The sequence below is a fragment of the Homalodisca vitripennis genome, chromosome 5 (assembly GCF_021130785.1).
Source record: "Homalodisca vitripennis isolate AUS2020 chromosome 5, UT_GWSS_2.1, whole genome shotgun sequence".
NCBI classification, from domain to species: Eukaryota; Metazoa; Arthropoda; class Insecta; order Hemiptera; family Cicadellidae; genus Homalodisca; species Homalodisca vitripennis.
The window spans coordinates 78,025,578-78,053,345 of record NC_060211.1 but is presented as its reverse complement, the minus strand read 5'-3'; the positions used below and the strand labels follow the sequence as shown (position 1 = coordinate 78,053,345).

The 27,768-nt window shown below is 33.3% G+C and overlaps 1 protein-coding gene across 1 annotated transcript in view; it reads right to left on the bottom strand.

Annotated features, from left to right (window-relative positions):
• LOC124362388 (mediator of RNA polymerase II transcription subunit 14-like) overlaps positions 1 to 16,986 on the bottom strand; it is a 57,161-nt gene extending 40,175 nt beyond the window's left edge. The window contains exons 1-7 of the mRNA XM_046816829.1: positions 16,829 to 16,986; positions 11,710 to 11,924; positions 9,916 to 10,048; positions 6,885 to 7,058; positions 4,851 to 4,976; positions 1,825 to 1,957; positions 549 to 685 (exon numbers count right to left, since the gene is read on the bottom strand). Of these exons, the coding sequence (XP_046672785.1) occupies positions 549 to 685; positions 1,825 to 1,957; positions 4,851 to 4,976; positions 6,885 to 7,058; positions 9,916 to 10,048; positions 11,710 to 11,858 (852 nt within the window). The 5' untranslated portion in view covers positions 11,859 to 11,924; positions 16,829 to 16,986. The remainder of the gene's footprint in view (positions 1 to 548; positions 686 to 1,824; positions 1,958 to 4,850; positions 4,977 to 6,884; positions 7,059 to 9,915; positions 10,049 to 11,709; positions 11,925 to 16,828) is intronic.
• Between the last annotated feature and the right edge of the window lie 10,782 nt (positions 16,987 to 27,768).

Below are 27,768 nucleotides of genomic sequence, written 5' to 3'. Positions count from 1 at the left end.
ATGTCAAAAATGTATTGTACATGCATAATGTATTTTATTACAAAGTGGTCTACCACTCAACCTTTAAGTTCAACCAAAAATTTAGTTTAGACAATTATACATCATAACTTAGCGCCTTCAAATAGTGTTTCACTGTTTAATATACGTATCTATCTCGTAATTGCAGGTTATAATGTGCAGGCGCTTTGAAAACTTTTCTTCATTTTATTCGTTTATATTCACGACATAAGCGAATAATTCAGATAATAACTATCCTATCTTCTAAGTTAGACTAAATTACGGATACATGTGAAATTTGATTGAAATTGGTTCAGTCGTTTTGGAGTTTATTGGCAACATACATCGTGACTCAAGATTTTTATATATATATAAGATATAGATTGAATTACCAAGACACTGCTAGGAATTTGCACATGCTACGTTTAACAATTAATTTCCCAACTTGGATACAACTATTTAATTGAAATTATTGTAAAAGTTGTTTTTTCTTAATAAATGAATAGGACATACATAACCTAATCAAATACAAGATGTAATGAAATACCTACCTCCAGCTGTAGGGACTGACAGAAGAAATGCAGACAGTTGTAGACCTCTGTGAGAGGGTTGGGATTGTCCACTAATCTGGCTTGTACCACTTGGTGGACATACTGCACTTGCAGAGGATGGACCAACGCTTTGCCATCTGGATGCAGACAGTAAAGCTTTAGGTACAGTGAGACATAAACATACATGTGGCTCTCAACTTAAGGTTAATATAGGAATAGTTTATTTCTGCTTAACTGAGCTATGTTAAGAACATATCTTTATAAATGTTAATTTATTTTGAACATACAACCTTCCATTTGTAGAGTTAAGGAAAATGTTAACAAGTGTTCTAACATACTAAAAGACAAAGTCCAAATGATAATATTCATTATATTGATAAAAAAAGTTATATCAGTGAGATCAGCATTTTCAAGACTTTGAGTTCAATTATTTTATGTATTTGGAGTTGCAAAAGATGAAATATCTGTCTTTTGAATCTTTAGAAAGGATTAAAATTTAATCTTTTAGAGAAGGTTTAATTGATGTTTGGATTTTGAAAGAAAAACAAAGAACAAATCATATTTTTTATCTTTGGAGAAGAATACGATTAACCTGTTGACGAGTGCAGCAAAACATACCCAAATGAGTGCACACGGCATTTGCCGTTTGGTCCCGTATGAGGAGGCACGGCATTTTCCGTTGCAGACTAATGACTGTCAATTCGTTCTCACTGACTTACTGTGACGTCTAGCGGAGATTTTTGGACCTTTTCAGTTGTTCCTAATAGTGTCTCTGTACAGCGTTGCTAGTCCTGTATCGTGGTGGCACCTGGTGATAATTTAAAAAACTATTTTACGGAGGCGGGACACAAGACCCGCTACGCCTCCAAGGTCGCCATTTTATAAGGCCACTCCCCCAGAATAATCCAAAGAAGCGAAAACTACTCAGGCAGTGCTATGTGTGCATGCAAACACACTTCTCGAACTGGACAAAGAAGAAAAGAAACCAGCTATGAATGTTCAACATGTGGTCGCCCTTTGTATATATCCTTGTTTTGAGCAGTATCACATATTAGCAAAGTTTTAAAACGAGGATATTGCTTTTAAAAATCTACAATGTATTTTTATATACATTTAAACTATAATAAACAAGTTTATTAACATTTAAAAGTTTTTTTTGTTTTACTCCCTAACAGTCTGTCACTGGTCAATGAGTCACTCAGTATGGACCGTCATAAGGGCACGGCAAATGCCGTGCGCACTCGTCAACAGGTTAAAGAACCAAAGAGAGACCAACCTCCAGTCTCTTTGTCCTCCACTAGAATGTCAATATCCAAGAGCCGCCAGGGAATGTTTGGTCCTTCCCCCATAAGAGTGAGTGAAACTTCAAACTCGTGCTCTACATGAAACGTCACTCTGCCAGCTTCGATCTGAAACATTAATGTAGCCAAGTGATCTACTAAAATTAATACAGGGTGCGGCAAAATAACCTCCCTATTTTCATTGCTTTATTGTGAGTAGAGGGAGGCACTCAGAATGGTGGGGATAGACGCAATCGACGCAGGAGAGGGGGAAGTTTAAGTGATGCTCCGCCCGTAGGCACCAGTCGTCAGTCGCCATCATGGTGTGGACGAGTGCACAGAGAGCTTTTGCGGTCGAAGCGTTCATTCGTAACAATGAATCAGTTATCATGGCTCAACGTGAATTCCGAACGCGGTTTCAAATTCCTCCTCGTGATTCAGTACCGGACCACAAGTCTATTGTGCTGTGGGTGAAAAACTTCAGAGAAACTGGTTCTGTTGTGAAAAAATGAGGTGGAAGACCTCGTAGTGCTCGTACACCAGAAAACATTAATGCGGTTAGGCAATCAGTTTTGCAGTCTCCTCAACGATCAGCTCGCAAACATGCAGCCGCCCTTAGAATGTCCGACCGTAGTGTTCGTCGAATTCTACACGTGGATCTTCATTTCCATCCTTACAATATGGTTGTTGTCCAAGAGCTGTCTCAACGTGATTGGCAGAGTCGTATGGAAGCGTGTCAAATAATCTTGGAAAGTTTCCCACCAGACGCTGTTGTTTTTTTCAGTGACGAAGCGCATTTCCATCTGTCTGGAAGTGTGAATAAACAGAATTTTCGCTATTGGAGTGAAAACAACCCGAAGGAAATCCATGAGAGGCCTCTTCATAGTGAACGTGTGACTGTTTGGTGCGCGTTATCACGATGTGGAATCATTGGCCCCCATTTTTTTGAAGAGGATGGCAATGTTCTTACTGTGAACTCAAACAGGTATGCCAACATGCTAGCAGAATTTTTTGAACCTGCCCTACAACAGAGGGCTTTTGAGAATGTGTGGTTCCAGCAGGACGGTGCCACAGCACATACTGCCCGAATAGCAATGAACATTTTGAGGCAAATGTTTCCTGGCCAGTTGATTTCTCGGAAGGGGGACATTGTGTGGCCAGCGCGATCACCCGATTTAACTCCATGTGACTTTTTTCTGTGGGGTTACTTAAAGGCCGAGCTGTTCAAACATTGACCCAGAAACCTGCAAGATCTGAAGCAAGCTATACGGGAGGAAGTTCTGCGCATACTTCAAGCCATGCTCGAGAGAGTCCACAACAGTTTCAGAATTCGCTTGTAACAATGTATTGATAACCACGGCCACCACTTATCTGATATTCTTTTTAAAAGAAAGTAGAAAAAACTTCCCATGTCATAGAATAAGTTAAAATGAATAAATTTGTTTTTTGGAAAAAACTGTGGTTTTTATTAGCATTTAAAAATAGGGAGGTTATTTTGCCGCACCCTGTATAACTCATGTAGGATTTTAGTTCTTGATATATTAAGTTATTTTTGTGATATTAAAATTAAATTTGTCACATGATTTATGATACACAGGGTTTTGTCCATAATGCAATGAGACTGGCTGCCATGCAATACTGAGATTTTCAAAAATGAGTTTAAAAGTGGAAGGATTTGTGGTGGGGAGTCTTAAGCTAAGCAATGGTGCACTGGACAGGTAGTCACATCTGAGTTTTGATATAATAAAGATCACATGTTGCATAAAAACAGTTTTTGAGTTTTATCAAGGCTGAAAAACATTAAACTAACACAAAAATTAAGGGGTTTGCTGGAGTGTCATTACTCCATTAAATTTTGTTTTTACTTGTATAAAACCGCCTCCACTTTATCATGGTTAAGGTGATTTACAAAGAAAACAGTGGATCAGGGTTTTTGGTGGTTCAGTGAGTCAAATTGATATGACTAGAGACTGACAATTCCTGATAACTCCACTACAACCTACCACCGCCTACCTGATCCATATTAGGGTTGCAACCTTGCCACAGCCATCATACAGCTTCCCTGAAAGGTTATCATTTCAAAGATGCTATCATCATCAAATGAACTGTCAGAGTCTCTATAAGAGATTATGGTAATAACTTCCAAAGAGCATATGCTGTGTGGTAATTGTGTTGATATCAGGAGAAAAGTCCTTTTACTGAACCTAGTGTCACTACTATGGACAAACCCTATGAAGGACAATAACCAGTAATTAAATTATTAATGTATTTGGGTGGAAAGAATAAAATAATTGATCAATTCCTTGCAAACTTTTTCAAGTTGCATTACTATTTATTTATAACCTTGATAAAATATTAAAATAAAGCAAATATCAGAAGAATTGGTTTGTTTGTAAATGAAACTAATGGTTGAATAAAAAGTAGCCTAACACCAACATTTCTACCTAAATGAAAATTTGGCAGTGACCAAGGAGTTCTTAAATAACTATTGAATTGAAGTTACCACACAATTTCATTACATTTTTGAACTACCAAACATAAGTGGCAATGACTTCATAGCACAAAATATTGTACACATTTTTCATAAACAAGTTTGTTGTAAGTTAAAGCTACAAATGGAAACTATACTTTAAAGCATACATATAATTAGTACGACTTAAACACATTACTTATGACAAATCATATAGTCATATTTTAATAAGAAATCCACACACACAAGCACCTGGCATATAATATTATCATATGTGGTGTATTATAAAAGAATTAAGGCAAAAATCATTAATTTTAATAAAGAAAATATATTGTTCAAGTTTAAGTAAAACACTGTAATTTCAACTGTTTTAATTGCTGATTAAGTGCTTAAAATATCAGTTAAGAATGATGGGTTGATCTCAATTTTTAGTGTTATAATGCAAAAATGAGTAGATTTTTAAATAATAGTTGAAAACTTTTTATTACCCCCCCTTCCCCCAACTTAAGTTCAATAACACCATTTTACTTACTATACGGTCAGATCGGTTACCTTGAGGTTCCTCATCTGAGGCAGGAGGTTGCCTGTGACCAACCGATGTTGGATCACTTGGTTTAGACGATGTAGTGTGGCTCTACGTTCACTTGGGGTTATTGGATCTGGAGGCACTATCCTTTCCTGGAGTCATAAAAATCAGTGAGATCAGCAAAAAAATTAATTTATAAGTATTTAAACCAAATAACATAATTTTTTTGATTTGCGGTATTTAAACTGCTTTAAGAAATGTCATATGCTGAAAAAACAAATTACACAAGTTTTACATTTTATGAGTAACTCAATAATAATACACTAACAAAATTTACTAATATTGCTAGCTTACTAAAAACATTTTACTAATTTTATAGTGTGCATACTTGTAATAATAAAATATTCATACCATTACTTGTTAATAAACATCTGTTACTCGATCCAATCAGAAGTCATAAGGTCTGTAGACTTGATAGCATAATAGATTTTAAACTTACAAAAAGCTTGGTATGGCTTAACCCTTTGAGTGCCGCAGCGTTTTGCTACATGGTATACATAAAATGCCGAGCCAAAATGCTTGATTTTGCAAGAGGCTGGTTAAAAATTCATAAAAAAACTATTTATTGGTATACTGTCCTGGGTTTTTTTTATTTTTTTTTTTGTAGATAAATATATTTTTTTTATATATATAATACATTGATTACTTATTTTACGTTTTAAAACAATAAAAAACAAACAAAACCTGTATGTGCAAAAACATTATGTTTTTTATTTTGACACAACTTAGTGTTATTGAAATATTTTATTTTTTCACTTTCAGTTATTCTATCTTATACTCCATTTAATTCTTTACAAAAAGACATATAAAAACTTTTTTATACTTATAAAGTTTGGAAAATAAATATGAAAATGTGAACCGCTACAAAACTAGAAATTTTCTAACCTAACCTAACACTCTGTGTATTGTCTACACTGCTAATGCTTAAATCTAAAGCCTGCAATACTAGGTCTTCATTGTCAGCAATGTTTTTATGACTCAATGTTTATAAAATATCACTGAACAAACACAAAAACTATACAAATGTATTTAGTAACGTCCTAGTTGCTTACGATCACCGTAACTCACGGTCAAGTCATTGTTCTACTTATACACAGACTAGAACAACATACACAAACGAAATAATATGAATATACTAACACTACAAACCCATTTACACTTAAAAACTTTCAATATTTATAATAATTTGTGAAATAAACACCAGCACAAACAAAACATGTGACGGCTCGTCCGTGTAGCTGTCGATTCTAAACTTGACTGACGCGCGGTAGCTCTTTACAACCGCTGTAAAAATCAGAATCTAACCAGAATGCAACAAAACCTTCATCAAAAGTTACGTTGAAGCCTTTGGAATGCGTATGTATAGTCATTGAGCCAATTTAGATAAATACTATATGAAATATAAGCGTTACTGCAGAAGTTGCAAATAGCGATTCTGGCATTTCTTGCATATGATGCAGGATCGCTAATAGCGACGCTCCAGCACTCAAAGGGTTAATACAGCTTCCAAAAATTATTAAATTAGATTCCTATAAAAATATTAAGCAAAAATATATAATCCAAACTATTTGTTAGTTACGAAATAGGTATACATGAAATAAGAATTCCTTGAAAGCATATTATAATACACAGTTGGACTGAATACATGAAGACTTTTGTAATTACAGAATGTAAATGAAGGGAGCACAAAAGTGAGTAAAACCTTACTACAAACAGCTGTTATTAATGTATCTTTGAAATGAAATCACAACAAATGAGCCATGTGTAGCCTACTCAATTTAAGCTAGTCATTTAATACAAATTCCAAAACATAAGTATAGTTAATTTTAGTACTAAGCTATATCTGAAAAGTATTATAACAATATTAGGCATTGTACTGTAACTGATACAAACAACATTAGTTTATATATAAATAATTGAGTACAATCCCTACAATAGAACTTTCAAACTGGGTATTCTGCAACATTTAACGAGTGTTTATTGGCAGAAGATGTACTCACCCTGATGCAGGATGGGAGGCGAGAGTAAGTGCCAGTGGTGAGCACCTCTACAGCTGCTGGGATGTGGAAGTTAGGTAGCCTAGCCTGTACCAGGGTATCACGAGACATGCGTGCCAACATGTCAGCCGTATCCACAAACAACATTGACTGCTTGTCCAGAAAGGCCATTATATGCTGCAAATGGTGTAATGCGAATTTAAGTAATTAGTTTAATCTTAACAGGCTCATTGTTATTTTCGACTGATAAATATGGATACAGGTTATCCATTGGATAGGATGGTTGGCTCTCGGATAGGTTATTTGATGTTCGGGTAGGGTAGTTGGTCCTTGTATAGGAATAGGTTAATAGATGTGTGACAGTCAGGTAGTAAGGTTATATTTTCAGATTTCTTTTTCTGAAGACCAATATATTTGCCCTGGGTGGGATAGGACTAAAATAAGGATATGACAAGTTATAATAATGGTTAGTTATAATAGGTTAATACACAAGTGGGACAGTAGTTGGGAAAGTTTTCATTATTTTAACCCAAAACATAGGCCACTAAAAGTGTGGTCGGTATAATGCATAAGTATAAATGAATTTTATTTAGGCCATAATTTCTTTTCAACATAACTGGAACTATAGTCTATAATATGTCCAATTGTCAAGTAGGCTTTCAACAAATCACAGACTGTTATAATTATTATGCCTTGGCAGGTCATACAAAATAATGAAACCAGGTGCACTGGTATTGGACAAGCCGTACCAATCTCTCCAGATGTGCTTAACAATCAATTTGTAAATATACCAGTAAATATGAATGATAACTGTCAAACTAGTTCAGTAAAAAGTACTAACTATAAAGATATATTAAGTAATTTTCCCCAACCTGAAGATGTTATTATAAATGATTTTAGTTGGAGAACTATTAATACTTCTATAGTGAAATCAGTTGTAAATGACATGAGCTCCTCTTGTAGCGAGGACATTTATGGTTTGTCTAACTTTCTAATGAAAAGTATTATTGATGTAGTGTTAATTCCACTTACTTATCTTATTAACTTTATTTTTTAAGAAGGTTAGTTCCCATACTATCTTAAAGATCACTTCTATTTTTACGTAGGGTTGTAAAGAGGATGCTGTAAACTATCGTCCTATAGCAAATGTAACAATTCTTAGCAAGTTACGTTCTTACTGAGTCATGTTTACTTAAACAATTGTATGTATATTTTGTTTGAAGACTTACTTTATGATTATCGGTTTGGATTTAGATCTCAGTTATCCACTACTATGGCTGTTGAATGTATAGTTTATGTCATTTTAAATGTTTTGAAAATAAGTTAATTGTGGATCTAGCCTACTTGACCTTAGTAAAGGTTTTAAAGTTGTGAACCACACCATAGGTTGTGAGTAACTTGATTTTTACTTTTAAATAAATTGAAATTAAATAAGTAAATTGAAATTAATTTAAAAGTAACGTTAGTGACGGAATGCAAGAAGTCAATATAAATGTTTTTTATTATCTGATTACTCAAATGTAGTTGCTAGAGACCCTTCAGGCTCTGTTGTTGGACTTTTGCTTCTAGTTTTAGTTAAAGATTTTAGTTTTAGTATATCAACTATGTCTGTCCTGTATGCAGACGACACAACGTTACTTTGCAAAGAGTCTGATTTTTATAGGGTAAGTGACTTAGGTCTATTAGACGATTCCCTCTTAAAACTTCTAATTTTTCTTGGCATACACCTTGATACTAGGCTTTTTTGGGGTGAGCAGGTAAAAAAATGGTTAATAGAGGGCTTTCATTTAAGAAAGCTTTAAACTTGTGTGAATACAAATGTGTTATTAACTTATTTTGCAGCTCTGCTAAGAAAGCTTTTCTCTGGCAAAAGAAAGCAATAAGAATTAGTGATACCTTACCCTTTCGTGGGTCAAGTAGAGACAGTTTCTCTAAACTTAAAATTATGACCCTGACTAATATTTATATTTATCAAGAAACCTTGCGTTTGCCAAAGAAAACGTGAATATTTTTACTTCTCACTTTACTTTACATGATTGTAACACTTGTCAAAAGCATAATTTGGTTACACCAAATGTCAAGCTAAGCTCTCAAAAGCCATTAGCAATATCTGCTGTATAATAAGTTACCATTTTCTGTAAGATTTTTATCTATTAACAAATTTAAACATGATAGAATTGGCATACTCTTACAATGGTGTGCCAGACTAAAACTAACCTTTTTGAATTTTTTACATTGCTATTTTATATTACAGAATAATTCTTTACAGTAAAAATAAAATTAGTCACTAAAATACATAAACACAAAGTAAATTAAATACTTGTTCTGAAAGTATAAAAATTTAGTACATAATACATTACTTCTAGTGTTAACCTGTTTTGAAATTCAGTAAACAAAAACTATAGCTGGTGGTTTGATACTGGCTTAGTAACTGTTAAAACACAACAATCAGCAATTTAATAAAATTGTACAACCAATGACATACTTTTAAGTGAGTACATTTTAGGATATTACTCAAATCTGTAACATTGAACATAGACAAAAACACTAACTAGACTCAGTATTAAAACTGCAACTGCAAGTGATAAAAAAAGAGCAACTAAAATGCAATTTGACGGTTCAATTCCACCACCCATTTAAAATTAATTTCTTCATATCTGTGTCTTTCAATAATGTTTTGACGTAACATTGTGTATGCCTTGTAATTTTCCTTTAACATCATGATATTTGGAAAATATCAAGTATCTAATAAAAAAATTAAACAAATAAAAATTTATTTTAGCTCTAGCACTTGTTTATTCACTTGGTTCTGAGAAAGTCAACACTAGATGTTAACCACTAGTGTAGTGTGGGGTAGTTTTATTCACTTCACCCAAAATTTGAAAAATGTAACAACTTACATAGAAACTATAAATAGTTAGGCCTACATCATAGAGTTACTTAGATAGTATACAAAACCTTCATATAAACAAATCTATTATTCAAATATATTTAGTAAAAGTAGGAATGTTCTGGATAAATTATAAGTACTTACAGCAGACTTGTCCACTTTCGAGGCACTGTTGGCCCATTTGACAAGAGCCAGCAGTCTGACAAACAATTGCCTTGTACGAGCAGAAAATGTGTAGATTTCAATCTTTCTTTCGATGTCAGTTTTACGTGGTAATCTGAAAAACATTGCATTGTATCATAATTTTTTGTCTTAATTGATATAATTAATTTGCAAGAACAAGTTAAATAGGAAACAATATTGAGGTGAATGCATAATCTAAGAAAGTAAAGTATTATCTTTTAATTTAGTTTCACATTTAAATAAAGAAATCTAGCTTTATAAAATATCAAACATATTGACTTTATCCATTAATATTTACCTACCAACCACAAGTTATAAATAATAATTTAATAATTTTATTGAATAATTATGTCTCAGCTTATTTACTAATATTTAACTTGTAGATCATGTATAGATCAAGAAACAGTTTCTGCTTTTCTTCATGGATCACCCTGTATATTGAGTGTAAATGTGTTTGCATAATATAAGGTAATGTAAACCAAATTGTATAGTTTGAAAAAATTGCAATCGATTGCTGATGATATCAATAATAGTAATGACACCTATGCTAAGCCATCTTATAGAGTTCAGAATGAGTCATTCAAGCAAGGTGACAGAGTGGCGTGGTGTGAGAACTCCAAAAGCCACTGCTCCTCAGTTGTCAACCCCAGCGTGTGCGCATATCTTCCGTCTTCTCTCGGGTATACAGGAACTGAGTGAGGAGTACCACATTTCAACATATCGTTCATAACTCAGTGACAATGTTGTCAAGCTCTTCACTTGGTAACTTGTTTAACTATTTTATTATTACAATGTAATTGAATATTTTCCTCACAACATATTTATTGTTATTATCCGTATATATTGTGAAAAACAGTTCATGCAATGTATTTTAAACAAAATAATATTAAGACAATTATTGAATTTAACACCAAAAATAATCTGGTGAATTTCCCAAGAAGTTTTAATCTAGGCTCTCAGGCACCGATCAGAGACAATCAATTAAAGTTTTAAACAGTTCTCATGAAGTACCTAGGCAAGATAATTTGACAAAATAAAACATATTTTGAAGCTTATGTACCTAAAAAGTGAATCCAGTAACCAAAACTTTATTTATTTTAAAATTAAGTAATTGTGAATAAAATCAATTAAAAACCAATTACAAAATTGTATTTAACAAATTTTCAATTTTGTTCTTTGGAAAAGTCTGGATACCCTAGACAATGCTTTAGTGAGTAAAATGATATAAAAATCGTACTAATCTGATTAAAAATACTTAAGGTCAGGACAACTGAAATTAACATTGGACATATGGTACTGCTACTCTGCGTCCTCTTAAGTAAAAATATACAGTACCTTGAAACCGTTATGAATATTGTGTGGCAAATACTATGCAATAGCAAATTCTGTTTAGAGATTGCATACCTAGTATTGCCATGTAAATCGTGTTGTAATTGAATAAATGAAAAATGCCTTTATCAAAGAGGCAGAATATTGTGAATGTTATATAATAATAATGTATGTTTGAATCATTCTGCCGAATTGAAAAATAGAGTTGGAAATATGGAAATCACCATCAATTCATTCAGTTTTTTACCAGAGTATTTATTGTTTTATATTTAATTCATTATATTGAATATTATGACAAGTGTTTTGTTATTTTAATAAAATACTGAATAATATTGTGTAATGTATTTTGTTCATTTTTGGCTGCCATATATTATCATTAAGTATTACATAATAAAAAACAGAATCAAGTGAGTTAAGAAAACTTACAGTTCCGCCAACACTGTGAGCTCATGGTAGGTTCTTTGCACGATGAAGTCGATGAGGACCCCAAGAGATATGGAGCCTCCCCTGGCCCCCTCCTGTGGGACATTGTTGCCAACAGGAGTCTGATGGCCTTCAAGGGGCACAGGAGCCATGTTTGTGGGCTGTTTCTATGTTATTACTGACATGCAATCCGTCTTCTTCTTCAGGCATTCATTTTGCTGAAACAAGCCGTTGCAATATTATTTATCTTAATGTAATAAAAATACTGAAAAATCCTAAAGCAATTACTTTGACCATTAATTAAAACACACAATAAATTTAACTTCAAAATGAAATAATTGTAAAACTTAAATGGTGAAAAGAACTAGGCCTAGCAGATCTTCTTGAAATAAAAAAAATCAATTTAAATTGAATAACTCCACGCTAGATGATATTGCCAATCCTACACTTACTTAGATGTCCACTGTTTTTCGAAATTAGCGATGCAGTTCTTAATAACATTATATATATATATATATATATATATATATATATATATATTTGGCAATCATGAATGGTATGTGACAAACTCTTTGCACAAAATACAGTTAACTCTCAATTATATAGGATAGTTGAGATGACACTGACCATGCTAACCTTCAACAGGGTTGCTCAAAGATCACACAAAAATACATTTAATTTTAAAATACAATAAAATCATGTTTACCAAAGAATGAAGTTATTTTGTTGAGATGTAGATTTCAAGTAAATTATACGTATAAACTAAAAATATAGCCTAGTTTACAAAAACTATGCTATGGTAAAAAATTACAATACATATTTTTATCAAGGTTTAATCATCTTGACAAACTGTGCCAGGAACAGTCCTCTGCTAAGGATGCAGGAATAGGCAAACTTTATCTTTGAGTACATGGACCTCTTCCTTGTGCAAATTTGCCCTTTCATGCTGACCCTCCTTCATTAAATACATTCACATGTGCACATCCACATGCACACAGCGCATACTCTGATAATAATTTTCCACTATTAATTGTTAATGCATCTTCATTTGTTTTTATCATCGTTATTGTTTTCAAAGTTATTGCAAAACTATGCCCTTGTTGTCATTTATTGAAAATTTATCAATATTTATCAGTTGTTATGGTTTTGTAGTTGTTGCAAATGCTTGCCTTATATTTTGTAATGTCTATTTTGTTAATATTCTCATAGGCTATATTTATTACTAGTGCATTATAATTGAAATGTATATTACAAATTTAATGTATAATGAAATCAATAATCAATTTCATATTTATTTTTAAGATCTATAACCAGGAAAACTATATTGTTACTTGAACTACCTATTACATAATTTGGTCCAATATTTTAAATTCAGTATTTTTAAACGGTCATGAATATGAATGATATCAATGATTCAAACTATGATTTGATTGTGTTGGTGGCCGCTTCTTATTTTGCAGCCATTTTGGTCACAGCTTCTACCTCCATAGTGAAGTTTGTTCTTTGTTATTTTCATTGTGGAGCTAACAAGTGATGTTTTACTGCATATTCAATGTAAAAGGTAGTGTCATGAGGGAACTTTAATGTACATTACTTATTATTGAATCAGAATAGACAGAAAATACGCAGTGTTGTTTTCTTTTACCTCTTAAAGTGAATTAAATTCTTTGTGTACTTGTACTTCTACAGTAGCCAATAGCGGCCATTGCCCTGTTATGTAGAATAATATGGTGGTAATTGTAAAAGTAACGGCCGGAGTGGCATAATACGAGTTTCGCTTATTAACTTATTGGAATCGTTCTACAGAACAAAACAATATAAGGTTTGACGGGGTGGAAATGAGAAATAACGAAGTTGTAGAACATAAAGAATAGAACAGCTGTTCACACGCGGAGCAATATTTCCATGTTGTATATCCACTCGGGCATCACGTGACCTTTCATGACCCATGAATTAACCTTGAGATGAAGTCATCGGATGTGGTGCCATCTTTGGAAACGTAAATGAAAAATAATACTAAAATGAGCAGAATTTTGACCCATATAAACAATATTTTCTTTAATTTCGAGCTACAAATTAATTAGTTGTTATCGGTTTGAGACGAGTGCCTCCGGCCAAAGGTGCTGCCACAGCCCTTGCTGATGTCAACAAAAGAAAAACATTCCTCAAGATAGTACCTATCAGTAAAATATCAAATTCTAGAGGGGCTGATCAGAAATATAAATTGAAATGTAATGCAACGAAAATACACTCATTATTCAAAATTCCATGTTCTATTAAAAAGGAAATAATCTCGTTTTGTTCAAAACGAATACTCCTAACATACCTGACAAAACACTCTGACACACAAAATTCGTCAAACTAGTTGATGGTTGATCCATGATTGACACGCACGAACTCATTCGATCCGAACTACAGTACACAATATCTTGTGAAGCACTAACTACAGCCCCGGATACGCTATCGGTCCCAGCCGCAGATACTTAACATTGAAGTAAACAGATATCCGGACACAAAACACAAACAGGGTACGGTCCAATAAGCGGACCCGGTTTTTTTATATCGAAATTGGCAAACGATATTACTTAATCATAACCATCGATATAATCAATCGATACTGATGAATTATTTTTAACAACTTAAATAATCTATATGAACAGCTGTAAACACTTTCAAATAATACAAGGTAATATTTTAAATTTCACGTAACATTGTGTATTAAAATGGCCGTCAATCTTAGGAAGCTTCACGAAATTGCTTTAAAAGACGATAAAATATGTTTTTTTATGGCTTCAGGATGTTGGGTTAGTACCTAAGAATCCATTATGTGATATTTGTGGAAAGGTAACAAATGTAACTGTCAGAGGAGCTAACATGGTCGTCTTCAGATGCAAAAAAAGAAGGTAATGGTGGACACAACTTTAGTAAAAACGTTTTCGTTCTGTTTCATTTAGTTAAAGTTATGAGTTTCCCTGATTTTGGTTATGTTCATTTATTATTTGTTATAATTAAATTCACATTTTAATTTAAACATATGATTGTTATTACTTTTATATCGATTGATAGTCTATGATTCGATATGCGAATATTAGGTATCGATGATTATATTCTTCGATATAAAAAACCGGGTCCGCTTATTGGACCCTACCCCACAAACAGAACAATAAAACTTAACTATTTATGAATATACACCCTAAAACCATATTATTTGTCATTTGCACCCGATTGATTACATCGATGGTTATGATTGTCATATCGTTTGCCAATTTCGATATAAAAAACCGGGTCCACTTTTCATACCCTACCCAAGCAAGTTTGTAATATTTTTAGTAAATATTAGAGATCAGCCTTTTCAAATTTTATACTATGGAGTACTGATAATACTATCTTGAGGGATGTTTTTCATTCGTCGCCATCAGCGCAGAGCATCACCACCTACCACAGTACGTGCTGATAGCCAGAGGCATTACTATTTAACTATTAAATCCTTTTACAAGACAAACAATATCAGTCTTCCCAAAATTGAATTGTTTACATTAGTATTTAAAGGTAATTTTAAGGGGTTGGTACCAGTAAGATTAAACGCCGGGGCGGCAAATCACGAATTTGACGTTACCAACGTATTCTGCTCACCCTCCTGAACAAAAAATATATATAGTACTATGGGGTGCAAATGACAAATAACATGATTTTAGGGGTATATTGATAAGTGGTAAAGTTTCTAATGTTTTAATGTTCAGTTTGTGTGCTGTGTCTGGATAATCTGTTTACTTGAATATTATCTGCGGCCGGGACTGATAGCAGCCTGATAGCATACCTGTTATCTGAGTTGTCCGGGGCATAGGTCAGTTCTACACAAGATATCGTGTTCAGTAGGTCGGATTGAGTGAGTGAGTTTACAATGATGAATCAACCATCCACTAGTTCAACCAACCCTAGTGAATTGTGTGTGTCGGAGTGTTTCGTAGGGCACGTAAAGAGCTTACGTTTTAACCGAAACGAAATTATCTCTTTTTTAATAGAACAGGGCATTTTTAAAAATGAGTGTATTTGTTCGTCGTGCGGTCGAGTGGTGTTTTTAAACCGGGAGACTGTGTCGTTTCGTTGTGATAGACCACTTTTTTGTTGCTGCTGTTTAGCTATATCCGCCAACACACTAATGGTAAGTGTTCTCTGTTAATATCCATCTATATATTTGAGTTTTTAATGATTTATTTAGTTTTTAAACTTTACATAATTGCCTTTGCATTACATTTCAATTTATATTTTTGATCAGCCCGTCTAGAATTTTATATTTTACTGATAGGTACTATCTCGAGGGATGTTTTTCTTTTATTGACATCAGCGCGGGGCAGCACCGCGAAGCCCGCGCTGATGGCCGGAGGCACTCGTAATTAATTTTTTTCTCGAAATTAAGAAAAACATTATTAATTTTGATCAAAATTCTGCTCATTTCTGTAATTTCTCATTTACGTTTGCAAAGATGGCGGCGCAACCGATGACGTCATCACGAGGTTCAATCATTGGCCACAAAAGGTCACGTGACGCTAGACGTGGATGTAGAACATGGAGATATTACTGGAAAGTTATTTAATTTTTTATTTTCTAGAACTTCGTTATTTCTCATTTCCACCCCATCAAACCTTATACTTTTTTTTATATAGGACGATTCCAATAAGTTAAGAACGCAAAACTCGTATTTTTCCGCCCCGGCGGTTAATATGATAATTACCAAGGGGTTTCTTTTTGAAAAAAAAAAACAGCAAATATTATGGAGTGGATAATGTAATTTTTTAACTAGGCCCAGCCAGTTTACACTTTAACAAAATAGGCTAAGGCTAGATTTCAAGTTTACTAGATCATAAGTCTAGGCCTATACCTTAAAATCTTCGATGTCATTCTGTAATTGGATTAAATAACTACTAATGGTTTTCTTATAATTTATATATTCTGTTTTTTTAATTGCAAATCATTAACTTTAGGCTATACAGTGTGGAAAACTAGATTTGTAACGTTAAACACACAGTTTTAAAACTAATATGAGCACTAATTAAAATGGTAATTTGAAAGTAAAACAATATTATATTATATTACAACAGGGCGTATAACTTAATTTACTTACAAACAATGAAATGAGTTCTCGGCGTATTCACTTCTGATACAATCACAACACTGACACAACGACGACACCGAGTCAAATAATGGAATGCAATGAATGGAATGGATTGATGGATGTGATGTAGAATGGAGAAGCGAGCTGGTGTCCAAGCAGCTGATGATGTAGCTCTATCCTGATTGGTTAAAATTAAAACTGGAATAACAGATTTTATTGGTCGGTTTGGTCCACTCTTGAATATTAACCGGTGGATCGGTAGTGTAAGAGTGAAGCCCGAATTTTCATTTCCGTGTCTTGAGAGTACGACCGGTGAGAACGGTACCTCTAGTATAAGTATGTATCTACTAGCCAAGGCCCAAAATTGGCCTAGAGTTTTTGGAAAGGGAATTATATATAATTTTATGTATATATTATGTATGGTATATATATATATATATATATATGTAATATATATAATTTTATGATTAAATGTTTATTGAAAAAAATTAAATTCGGCTATTGCCATTGATACAAATTGTATTGGTATACCAATACAATATATATAAATATACCATACAATATATATATACCATTATATCTTCGTTTTTCATTTAAATAAGTGAAATACTATAATATATATATATATATATATATATATATATAATCCTGAAGACGGCTTAAGCCGAAATATAGAAACTGTTAATACATTTGAAGATTTCTTATTGAAGATATATATATATATATATATATATATATATATATATATATATATATATATATATATATATATTATGTATAGTATTCAAACTCGTTTAATCTTAAGACATTGCAATTAATTTTAAACAGCGAGATACTACTGGTTAGGAAATTTGTAATTAGACCCTCCGAAACTGAACTATTATGGTCTTGACATATTTACACTAATGGGCGGAGACATTCATAATAAGACTCTCCGAAATGTTTATTTATTATCGGATACCTGATTAGCAGTGAGAGACAAACTTAGTATAACCAAACATGATGAAACGATTAAAGCACTGGGAGCAACAAGATGTAAACAGTTTAGGATTATTCTTCTTGTATTTTGTCATTCTTCCCATACTTGGACACTCATTATTCTCGGATTTGGATAACCGTCCTCCCCATAAACGACGAAAAATAGATCAGTCTCCAAGACCTCTGTCTTGGTTTTTATGTTTAGTGTCAGGAGTTGTATAATCAGCAAAAATGAAACGATACAATAATAGCTTTCTGATACCGTTTTGGTACGTTAATACGTTTATTGCATAACGAGTAACCGGTTACTCATAATGCACCTTAATTTATTTGCAGATGCAAACTTGAAGGTATTTATCCCAGTGCGTAACGTATTTCCTGAGCCAAAAGCTTGATTTTGTGACAATGTTATTCTAAAAATTTTGTTCAAATAGTTTTTGAACCGAAAATCACGTAACTCGGGACACACTGGAACTATAACGTTTTGACTGTTTGCGGGACGTGTTACCGGTATACTTCAAGCTTCTCCCACTAAAAGCTAGTCTATTTCATCACATACGCTCTCTTCCGGCACTAGGGCGATGTAAATGAGATGTTATTTGCATGGTACAGTGTTTTCGAGTCATGTTTTTGTTAAGATATTCGTTGTAATAATGACTTGGGATTGTGATGATAACCCGATTTACAGGCTTTAAATACCTGGCATGGCACCAGAATTATAAAGTGATGTTCGTAGTATAACAACAGCGCAGACACTTGTTAATACCAACAAACCCAGAAATCTCGAAATAATCCATGATTACTCACTCACAACCACTACCACCAGTATTTGCCGACAGCTTGTTATGTTTTGGATTTTGAATGAACCTCGACCACTTGACTTAAGTAGGTGTCAGGGTTATAAAATGGTCAAGAAAGGTTTTGAAATTTTACTGTACGTTATTTAATTAACAAAGTTTGAGCGTAAACGCGATCGAACGCTTTAGAGAAGTCAACAAAACAACATAACATTGTATATTTTAGTAGGTTCATGTCAATATTCAATATTTTGTCTGTGGAATCATTAAACAATTAATTCCTTGCAACTTCGTGGGCTTATATTTTTTAAACCATACTGGATAGAAACCAGGATAAAATTTTGTTCCAGGTGATATATCAGTTGTTACAAAATGATAGTTACATATCTTCAAGGTTTCTGAATTCTCTAATATTTGCCACTAATATTGCTCAATATAGAGGCTTTTATCAAATCTACAAATCGTTTCACAAATTCCAGAAGATATTTTATTGTGGGATAATTTTTGTTTATAGTCAGACCGCTAATTTTTGTTACTAGTTTACCTCGCAAATTTATCTATCTATATCTATTTTACATAACTCTGTAGCTTTATTTCTGGCCTCATTATTTCTATGTTTTAAAACGCTGCTTTAGAATTTTAAATAGGCAAGTTGTAAATTTTGACTTAATACCTTTTTACAAACTAAGGCTTTAATCAACAAAATTCAACTAGATAACCTTAAATATTCAATCAGAATGTATAAACAATTACTTAATATCTTCTTTAAACTAACAGATGATCTAGTTATGTTTACATGGAGTAAATTATATAACATTCTCCCCCACTGAATTTAGGAGGTAGTCATTGAAATGTTCAGGGATCCTTCTTATTCTTGATCCTCTTCGAGGAGAAACTATTTTATTTTCTTGATTGAACTGTTCAGATTCAACTTCAGTGTCTTTTGAAGAATCTTCCTTATTTCCTTGTGATGCATCTTCATGTTCATCCTCCACCTCCTGTTCTTCCGACCAATTGGATAAGTCTGTCACCATTAGACTTTTATCACCTCGGGGAGCTAAGTGTTTTAGTGAAACAGTAGATTCTCTTCCATTGGGGTAACGAATTAGTGCGTATTGTGGATTTGCTTCTACTAATTCAACTTCATCAACTAGTGGTTCGTATTTGCTGCTTCTTACATTTCGCCTAGTTAGTACTGGACCAGGTTGCAGTAACCATGCTGGTAGTGAAGTACCTTTAGTTGATCGGCGTGGATGTATGAACATTTTCTCGTGTGGAGTGCAGTTTGTTGCTGTGCATAGTAAAGAGCGTATCGAATGTAGAGACTCTGGAAGTACAGACTCCCAGTATCGTTGGTCCAGTCCTTTGGATTTTAGTGACAGTGTAACGGTCTTCCATATAATTCCATTATACCTCTCAATTTGTCCATTTCCTGCAGGATTATATGGACTGGTTAAACTTTAGCAATCCCCTTTTGATGAATCGTATATCCTTATTTTATCAGACAAAAATGATTTGCCTCTATCAGAATGGATGTAATTTGGTATCCCATAAACAGAGAACAAGTTTTCCAAACATTCTATCACAATACTCGAAGTCATCTCTTTGCAGGGGTAAGAGAATGGGAAGCGAGAGTACTCGTCAACAATATTTAACATATAACGATTTCTACTTGACGATGGTAGTGGTCCTTTAAAATCAATATTGAGTCTTTCAAAAGGTGAAGTGGCCTTTATCAATGTGTTTGTTTGTTTGTGGAATCTAGGTTTGACCTCTGAACAAATAGGACAAGATAAAGTCATTGATTTGATCTCATTCAAAGAATATGGTAAATTCTTGCTGCGTACCCAGTGATAGAAACGCGTTATTCCTGGATGACAAAAAGCCTGGTGCATTTCAAAAAGTTTGTTGTCAGTCGTAGAGGCATTACAGATCCGAGAGAGTGCGTCTGCAGAAACGTTTTCTTTACCAGGTCGATATTGAATGTCGTACGAGAAAGGAGAAAGCTCTAGTCGCCAGCGCATGATTTTGTCGTTTTTAATTCTGCTAGAATGTTTTTGGTCAAAAATAAATGACAAAGCTTTTTGATCAGTTAAGAGAATAAATTGTCTCCCTAACAAAAAATGTCTCCATTTCTTAATAGATTCTACGATGGCCTGTGCTTCTCTTTCTACTGTGGAGTGTTGTTTTTCACTTCCATACAAAGTCCTAGAAAAGAAGGCAACAGAACGTCCATTTTGGCTCAGTGTGGCAGCTATTGCAACTCCTGAAGCATCAGTTTCGACTATCAATTGACTTTCCGGTTCAACAGTCACAAGAAATGATCTTTCTATATCCTTCTTAATGTTTTGAAAATCACTAGCGGCAATGGAGGTTGGTTCAATAGGAAAATTCTTACAGCTTACTAAACTTCTAATCTTGTCAGAAAACCTTGGTATCCATTTGGGGTAGTATGATAACAATCCAAGTGTTCGTTTAAGAGAAGCAGCATCATGAGGCAGAGGCATGTCCAAAAGTGGTTGTAATCTCTCTGGGTCGGGACGTATAGTTCTATTTCTGATTTGATAACCAAGGATAGATATAGTATCTTGAGCAAATTTACATTTCTTCAGGTTCAATGTTAGATTGTATTTCTTAGCCACAGCCATAAACTTTTCTAAATTTTTATCATGATCTTGTTTACCCATTCCTCCTATTGTAACATCATCAATATATGCGAAAGTACCTTCGAGTCCTTCTTCTGAAATAATCTTATTTATAGTCCTTTGGAAAGCGGACACGCCGTTGGTTACTCCAAAAGGAATGCGTTTGAACTGATACAACTGCCCATTAGCTTCAAAAGCGGTAAGTTGTTTTTCATGCTCTGGAATTGGTATCTGATGATAAGCACCAGACAAATCCAATGAACTGAAAGTATCAAATTTAGCAATTTTTAACACAAGTGATTCGATATCTGGCAAAGGATAAGCATCCAATAATGTAAATTTATTTACTGTCTGAGAATAGTCTATTACAAGTCGTTTCTTGTGGTTTTCATTTTTGGTAATGAGCACTTCAGCTCGCCATGGAGAAACACTTTCCTCGATAACACCATCTTTCAGAAGAGACTGTATTTCACATTGTATAAATTTTTCATCTTCCCCAAAAAACCGCCTTGTCTTAGTCACAACAGGTCGACAATCTTTAGTCATGTGCTGAAATAATGATGGTGGTTCCAAATTAGCACAGGCAACGTTACAAACGGAGAAAGATGATCTTGGTCCCCCAAAGTCTACAGTAACATTTGTATGTACTCGTAGTTTCATGATATCATGTCCTATCAGTACATAAGAAAATAACCTTTCAATTACAAGCATTTTGATTTGTTTGTAAGCATTGTCTTGTACATACAGATCTACCCTAACATACCCTTTAATTGGTGAAACGAGTGACGTAGATGCCATCGACACCTGTTTGACTTCTGGAAATGTTTTAAGGTTGTTAGCCTTTACAAAACTACTATCAATAAAACTATCAGAACTTCCAGTATCAACTAAAAACTTAGCAGAAATTCCGTTTACATTTCCGGATACAATTGCTTTAGATAATACTTTGGGTGTTACTGCTGAAGTTATTACGGGACATGTTGTTAAAGAGGCTGAATTTATCTTACCTTATTTAAGATTCTTAGATAAAAAAACTCTGAGAAAATGACCAGTTTTCGAGCAACCTTTACAAATAGCATCTTTTGCAGGGCAGTCATCTCTTGAAATATGTCTTGCTCTTCCACAAAAATAACATTTCTGTCGGAGTCCGTGTGCTGATACAGCAGCAGCAGTAGAATTGTATTCCAGAGTTTTTAGTGTGTCTGAAGGAATCTTTAAATTACTACTCGTATCAACGTTGTGACAATATGATTGAGGTACACCTGAAGTCACGGAATAAGCGTCCGCATGTTTCTGAGCTGACTCTAAGGAACGAGCTATTTCTTCAACTTTTTCCAAGGTTAAAACGTTATGTTCCAGAATACGTTGTCTGATTTGAGAAGAATTTGAACCACTAATAAAGGCATCTCTGATAGACTCATCACTATAGATTTTAGCATCGACATTTACGAAATCACACCCCTTACTAAGAGATTTAAGCGTTTGCAAATAGTGATTTATTGATTCTCCTTCTTGTTGTTTATGATTAGCAAGCAAGTGTCTAGCAAAAAGTACATTTTTCTTAGGTATGAATAATGTTTCTAAAGTTTGTATAGAATTGTTGTAATCTTTACATTCACTGATAAATTCATAGTTTTCATAGGTTAGAAAGTTTACTAGTACTCCCAGTTTCTTATCTTCTTTAACCTCAGCATTTTCTATGAATGTATTGAACGGTTGAAACCAATGTTTCCATTGTTTAGAAGCATTTGTTGTTTCAGGGCTGGATGCAAATTTCTCAGGTTTCAGTAGTTTTTCCATTACAGAGTATTGAAGTTAGTATAGCAAAATTGTTGATTAAATTGTAATGAAACTAAGAAAACCTTTTTACAAACTAAGGCTTTAATCAACAAAATTCAACTAGATAACCTTAATTATTCAATCAGAATGTATAAACAATTGCTTAATATCTTCTTTAAACTAACAGATGATCTAGTTATGTTTACATGGAGTAAATTATATAACATTCTCCCCCACTGAATTTAGGAGGTAGTCATTGAAATGTCAAATTTGGCATACACGTGTTTTATGCTCTCGAGTGACAAATAAAAGATTTCAACAGAAGAGAAACATCAACCACCTATAGGTGTTTAAATTGGGTTGCAGCCCCTAAAATAACTATACTTTAGTTTTTTTCTCATTTCCCGAAATCTTAGAAAGGTGAAATTGGACATAAACGTACCTCACGACTTACAAAGCAAAAGAATTTTCATAAAAATAAATCACCTATATTGATTGAATAAGGTTTGAAACCGTAGAAGAACTATATTTTAGTTTTTTTGTCTTCCCAATGTCCTGCGACTTTGAAATTTGAAACATATGTGGCTTATGCTCTCCCCATAACAATCATGCAGATAAAGCACATATAATGGCTGTAATAGGGTTGAAATCCCTAAAGGAATTAAGGTTTTGTTTTCCGGCTTCCTATAATGTCCAAAAAAATTAAATTTCACACAAATGTGCGTCATGACTTACACAGAAACACAAACAGACTTTTATAAAGTTCAACAAACTATGGGGTTAAAAAGGGTTGCAATCCATTGAAAAATCAAATTTTTGTTTTTAACTTTTCGATGGCCTAGAATGGTGAAACTTGAAGTACACGTAGCTTAAGCGCTCAATATAAGATGTAAAGATTTTTCATGAAGAACAATTATTTTGGGATGAATTAATAGGGTTACAATTCCTCGGAAAAAACTGTATTTTTCAATTTCCTGCTGTTCTAGAAAGGTAAAGTTTCACAGACTTGTCTTAGCAGAGTACGTATAACGGAAATAGATTAGACCGGATATGGATTACAATTTTCAGAAGTGGTCGCTTTTTGGCTGACTATGATTGTTCAGAGCAATGTATGTGTGTCGGAAGTAGACGCTTTTTCACAGAAGAAAACTTTCCACACCTATACATGTATATATTTTCTTGATCGTGCCATATGTTGCTACAGCACCGTAAATAATATACCGGAAGTTGACGACGATTGCCGAAAGTAATCGTTTTTTCACCGGGAAGACTTAGGAGACCTATACATGTATATATTTTATTGATCAGGAAACAATGCAAACGATATACTACGGCTCCGCAAGTATTTAGTTCGAATGTACATGACTATGAATGTATAAGAAAACTTTCCAGACTTATGCATGCATACATATTTTTGATCGGGGCAATAATACGAACGCTACTACAGGACCATAAATTCCATAGACCGGATATTGATTATGAGGGTCAGAAATATATCCTTTTTTTACCAAATGAGGCTTCTCACACCTTGGCATGTTTATATTTCTTAATCGTGGCATCAATCCAATCACTACTAATGCATAAAAAAATATCTTATACCAGTAGATGCTTTTTAACTAACTTTAGTATTTCATACCTACGTATGTATATTTTATAACGTGACTAAAAGGTAAAGTTTACTATGACATATGACAAAAATTCATTCACATCAGAATTGTTCTTCCAAACCATGCGCACACCAAATACATATGCAAAACCTAAAATAAAATTCATTCGCAGTTTTGTTTTACTTTTAATCCAAAAGGCCATGTACACTGAAATAATATAGACCATAAAGGTATCTACTTCCATTAAAATATTAATTAGCTCATATACATTATATTGTCACACTGAGCTTAAATAATACTGTTGTTATTGAAATCTTTGGAGCTATTTATTTAAATATTATGGAATGTTCCGGAGAAATTTGTGTATTTAATTTGTATTTATAAATACTATTACACTTTCGGATACCAGGGCCCCTAAACATTACTCTTTACACTTAAAAACAATTATTAATTTGAAATGCATATGGAAATTGCAATATTTTCCACCGACAATAACTTACATTCAGGGGCTTGTATTGTGTTATTTCAAAAGGAAATGCTTATAACGTACCTTTTAATCAATAGGAAATCACGTACAATTGACCGCCGGTAACTGCTAGTTTGAAATAATGAAACACAATTCATTGGTCTTCTGCTGTTAGAAAGTGGCAACAGTTCTGGGTTGCTTAATATTATTGGCCCTATTAGGTGAGTTCTTTGTGCGATGATGTCAACTTATTAGAATAATTGAAAGTTAAGGTTTTCAGCTACCAGACTCGACTTCGCTGGGTCCTAGAATATATCAATAATGATATTACCATGATGTGATTCATCACTGGGCAAGATCGATCGGTGAATCTAGTAACTTAGACACCGATAACTTGGTTACTGGGAAATAAGCGATCGATCTATCCCTACTATGCATAGAACTAAACATGGACTCAAAAACATACTGTAATTCATTTCAAATACTGACAGATTAGAGTGTGGAATGATATATTGCTGAACGACTAAAGTGAAGACAAATTTGGTCAAACCCCATCATATTATATATATATTTAAAGAATTACAGTCTGATTAACCATCTACAGTAAGATAAAATTTTCACTTTTTGTTTACCTAGATTTGTTTAACCTAAAAAACCACAATATGTTGAGTATATACGTTTGTTTAAGCATAATAGTAAAAGATCTTAGATTACAATTAATATACATACACTTTCATGTTATCTATTCAGAGGTTGCTACAATCGTATACTAGGTATATTCTATAAACTAAAATATTAATGATTTATTAAGTGGCACAGATAGAAATTCTGACTGAGGACTACATGGTCTGATTCATTAGACTGATAATTGAGCACTTTTTAAACATAACACGAAATACCTTTTAAATACCATTTCAAGAAACAAAATAACACATAAATGGCATGAAGTGTGCTATGTCATTGATTTAATTGTGTTGCGGTTAGATGTTTGATTGGAGTATAATTTCATAATAATAAAATTTTATAGCCTAATGTTTTGTGACATTTTGTAACTAACTTGGCTGTCTATTGTTTTGAAGTGACTACTTATTTTGGTTTGCTATAGGTGTATGTTTTGCACAGGGGGAAAAACTTCCGTTTCGCGTCACGTCACGTTCCTTCGCTCCGTAGCCACTAGGGGCGGGACAAATTTTTATTTCTTATTTCCGAAACATAAGGTTGTAGTGAAAATGATAATAATTACCACATTTGTATTGCCATCGTATTCTAAAAATGAAATTATTGGTTTACAACAACTGAAATAAGAAATAAAAATTCTGGGATAAAATCTTGCTAAATATATTGTTGTTACATATCTTGTATCTTGTTGTACTTATGTTTTATCGTTTGCCATTGTTACATTTATTTTATCTTTTCAAAAGTAAACTAAACTATTAGACGCGTCTGTAGCAAAATTTGTATTAAAACTGTTTTTTTTTTCGTAATTAATTTTTTAAAGCAAATGTTAGGCAAGGCCCAATGTAAATAACTAAATGATATAATTATAATCAAGAGAAAGTCATATTTGATTCCAGGATTAAATTACAGGCTTTGTTAGTTAAAAACTCGATCTATTTTAAATTTATTTAAAAATCTCGTCAGGATGTAACTAGTAGTGAGCTGGAATAGGAATTAATATTAACAGTTTAGTTTAATTTTGACCCGATAAACTTTAAATAGTGTTACTAAATGATACAGTAAGTTAGTCAATTTGACCGTAATGAGCGATTTTGGTACGAATAAGCACTTAATAAAAAGATATTTTCCTTACAATTTCAACCCCTAGTACACGATAGTACTTAATCTTCAGTCATGATCAGAAGAGGGTGAGGGTTGATTGGAATTGGGGATGCTGATTAGCAAACTAAAAAACACTGGTTTTAGGTTAAAACACATTTAAATACATTATATTAACAAGAAATTGATATAGATCTGTAGAAATTATTATTTGTATTATGTGATTCAAAGTCCGGACACATGGGCACGAAATGGAAACATTCAAAAGATTCAATCCCTTACTACATATGGGTGTTTTAATATCCATTGCTAAAGCTTTATAACTGTAGTTTCTGTATTAGTGTAAGATGTTTATCTTACATTGCGATATCATACTCTGTGTGGCGTTAAAAAACTGTACCCAAATGGAAATTTTGGCCTGAAAAATTGTATCTGAATTCCACATCTTATTTATAAAAAAATGTTTAAGGAGTATACGCTAGAACAGTTATGATAATGAAGCAGTGTTTTATTCGCAGAGATAGCAATATAAAACATATGGAAGTAAATGGAAGTAAACCTCTATAGGCTAATTAATTGGGGTTTCTATTTAATAAAAGCGTAATCATAAGTCAATTCTAGGAATGGTAGACTTACTCTTAAGTACGTAAATGAAGTTTTGTATCTACCAGTATAAATAGAATTTATTAAATCATTGTGATCATAACAGTTGTTTTGACAAAAGGGAGGATATAGTTAATCTAATTAATATATTTGTAGTATAGCTAAGCAATTAACCGACACTCAGTAACTGCGTTTTATTAGTGTGAGGTCACTGAACGGATAGTTTCTTATTTGCTTATAGACACGGTACAAGCAAGATGTTTTATTCACGAGTTCTATGTTACGGAAGACGGTATGG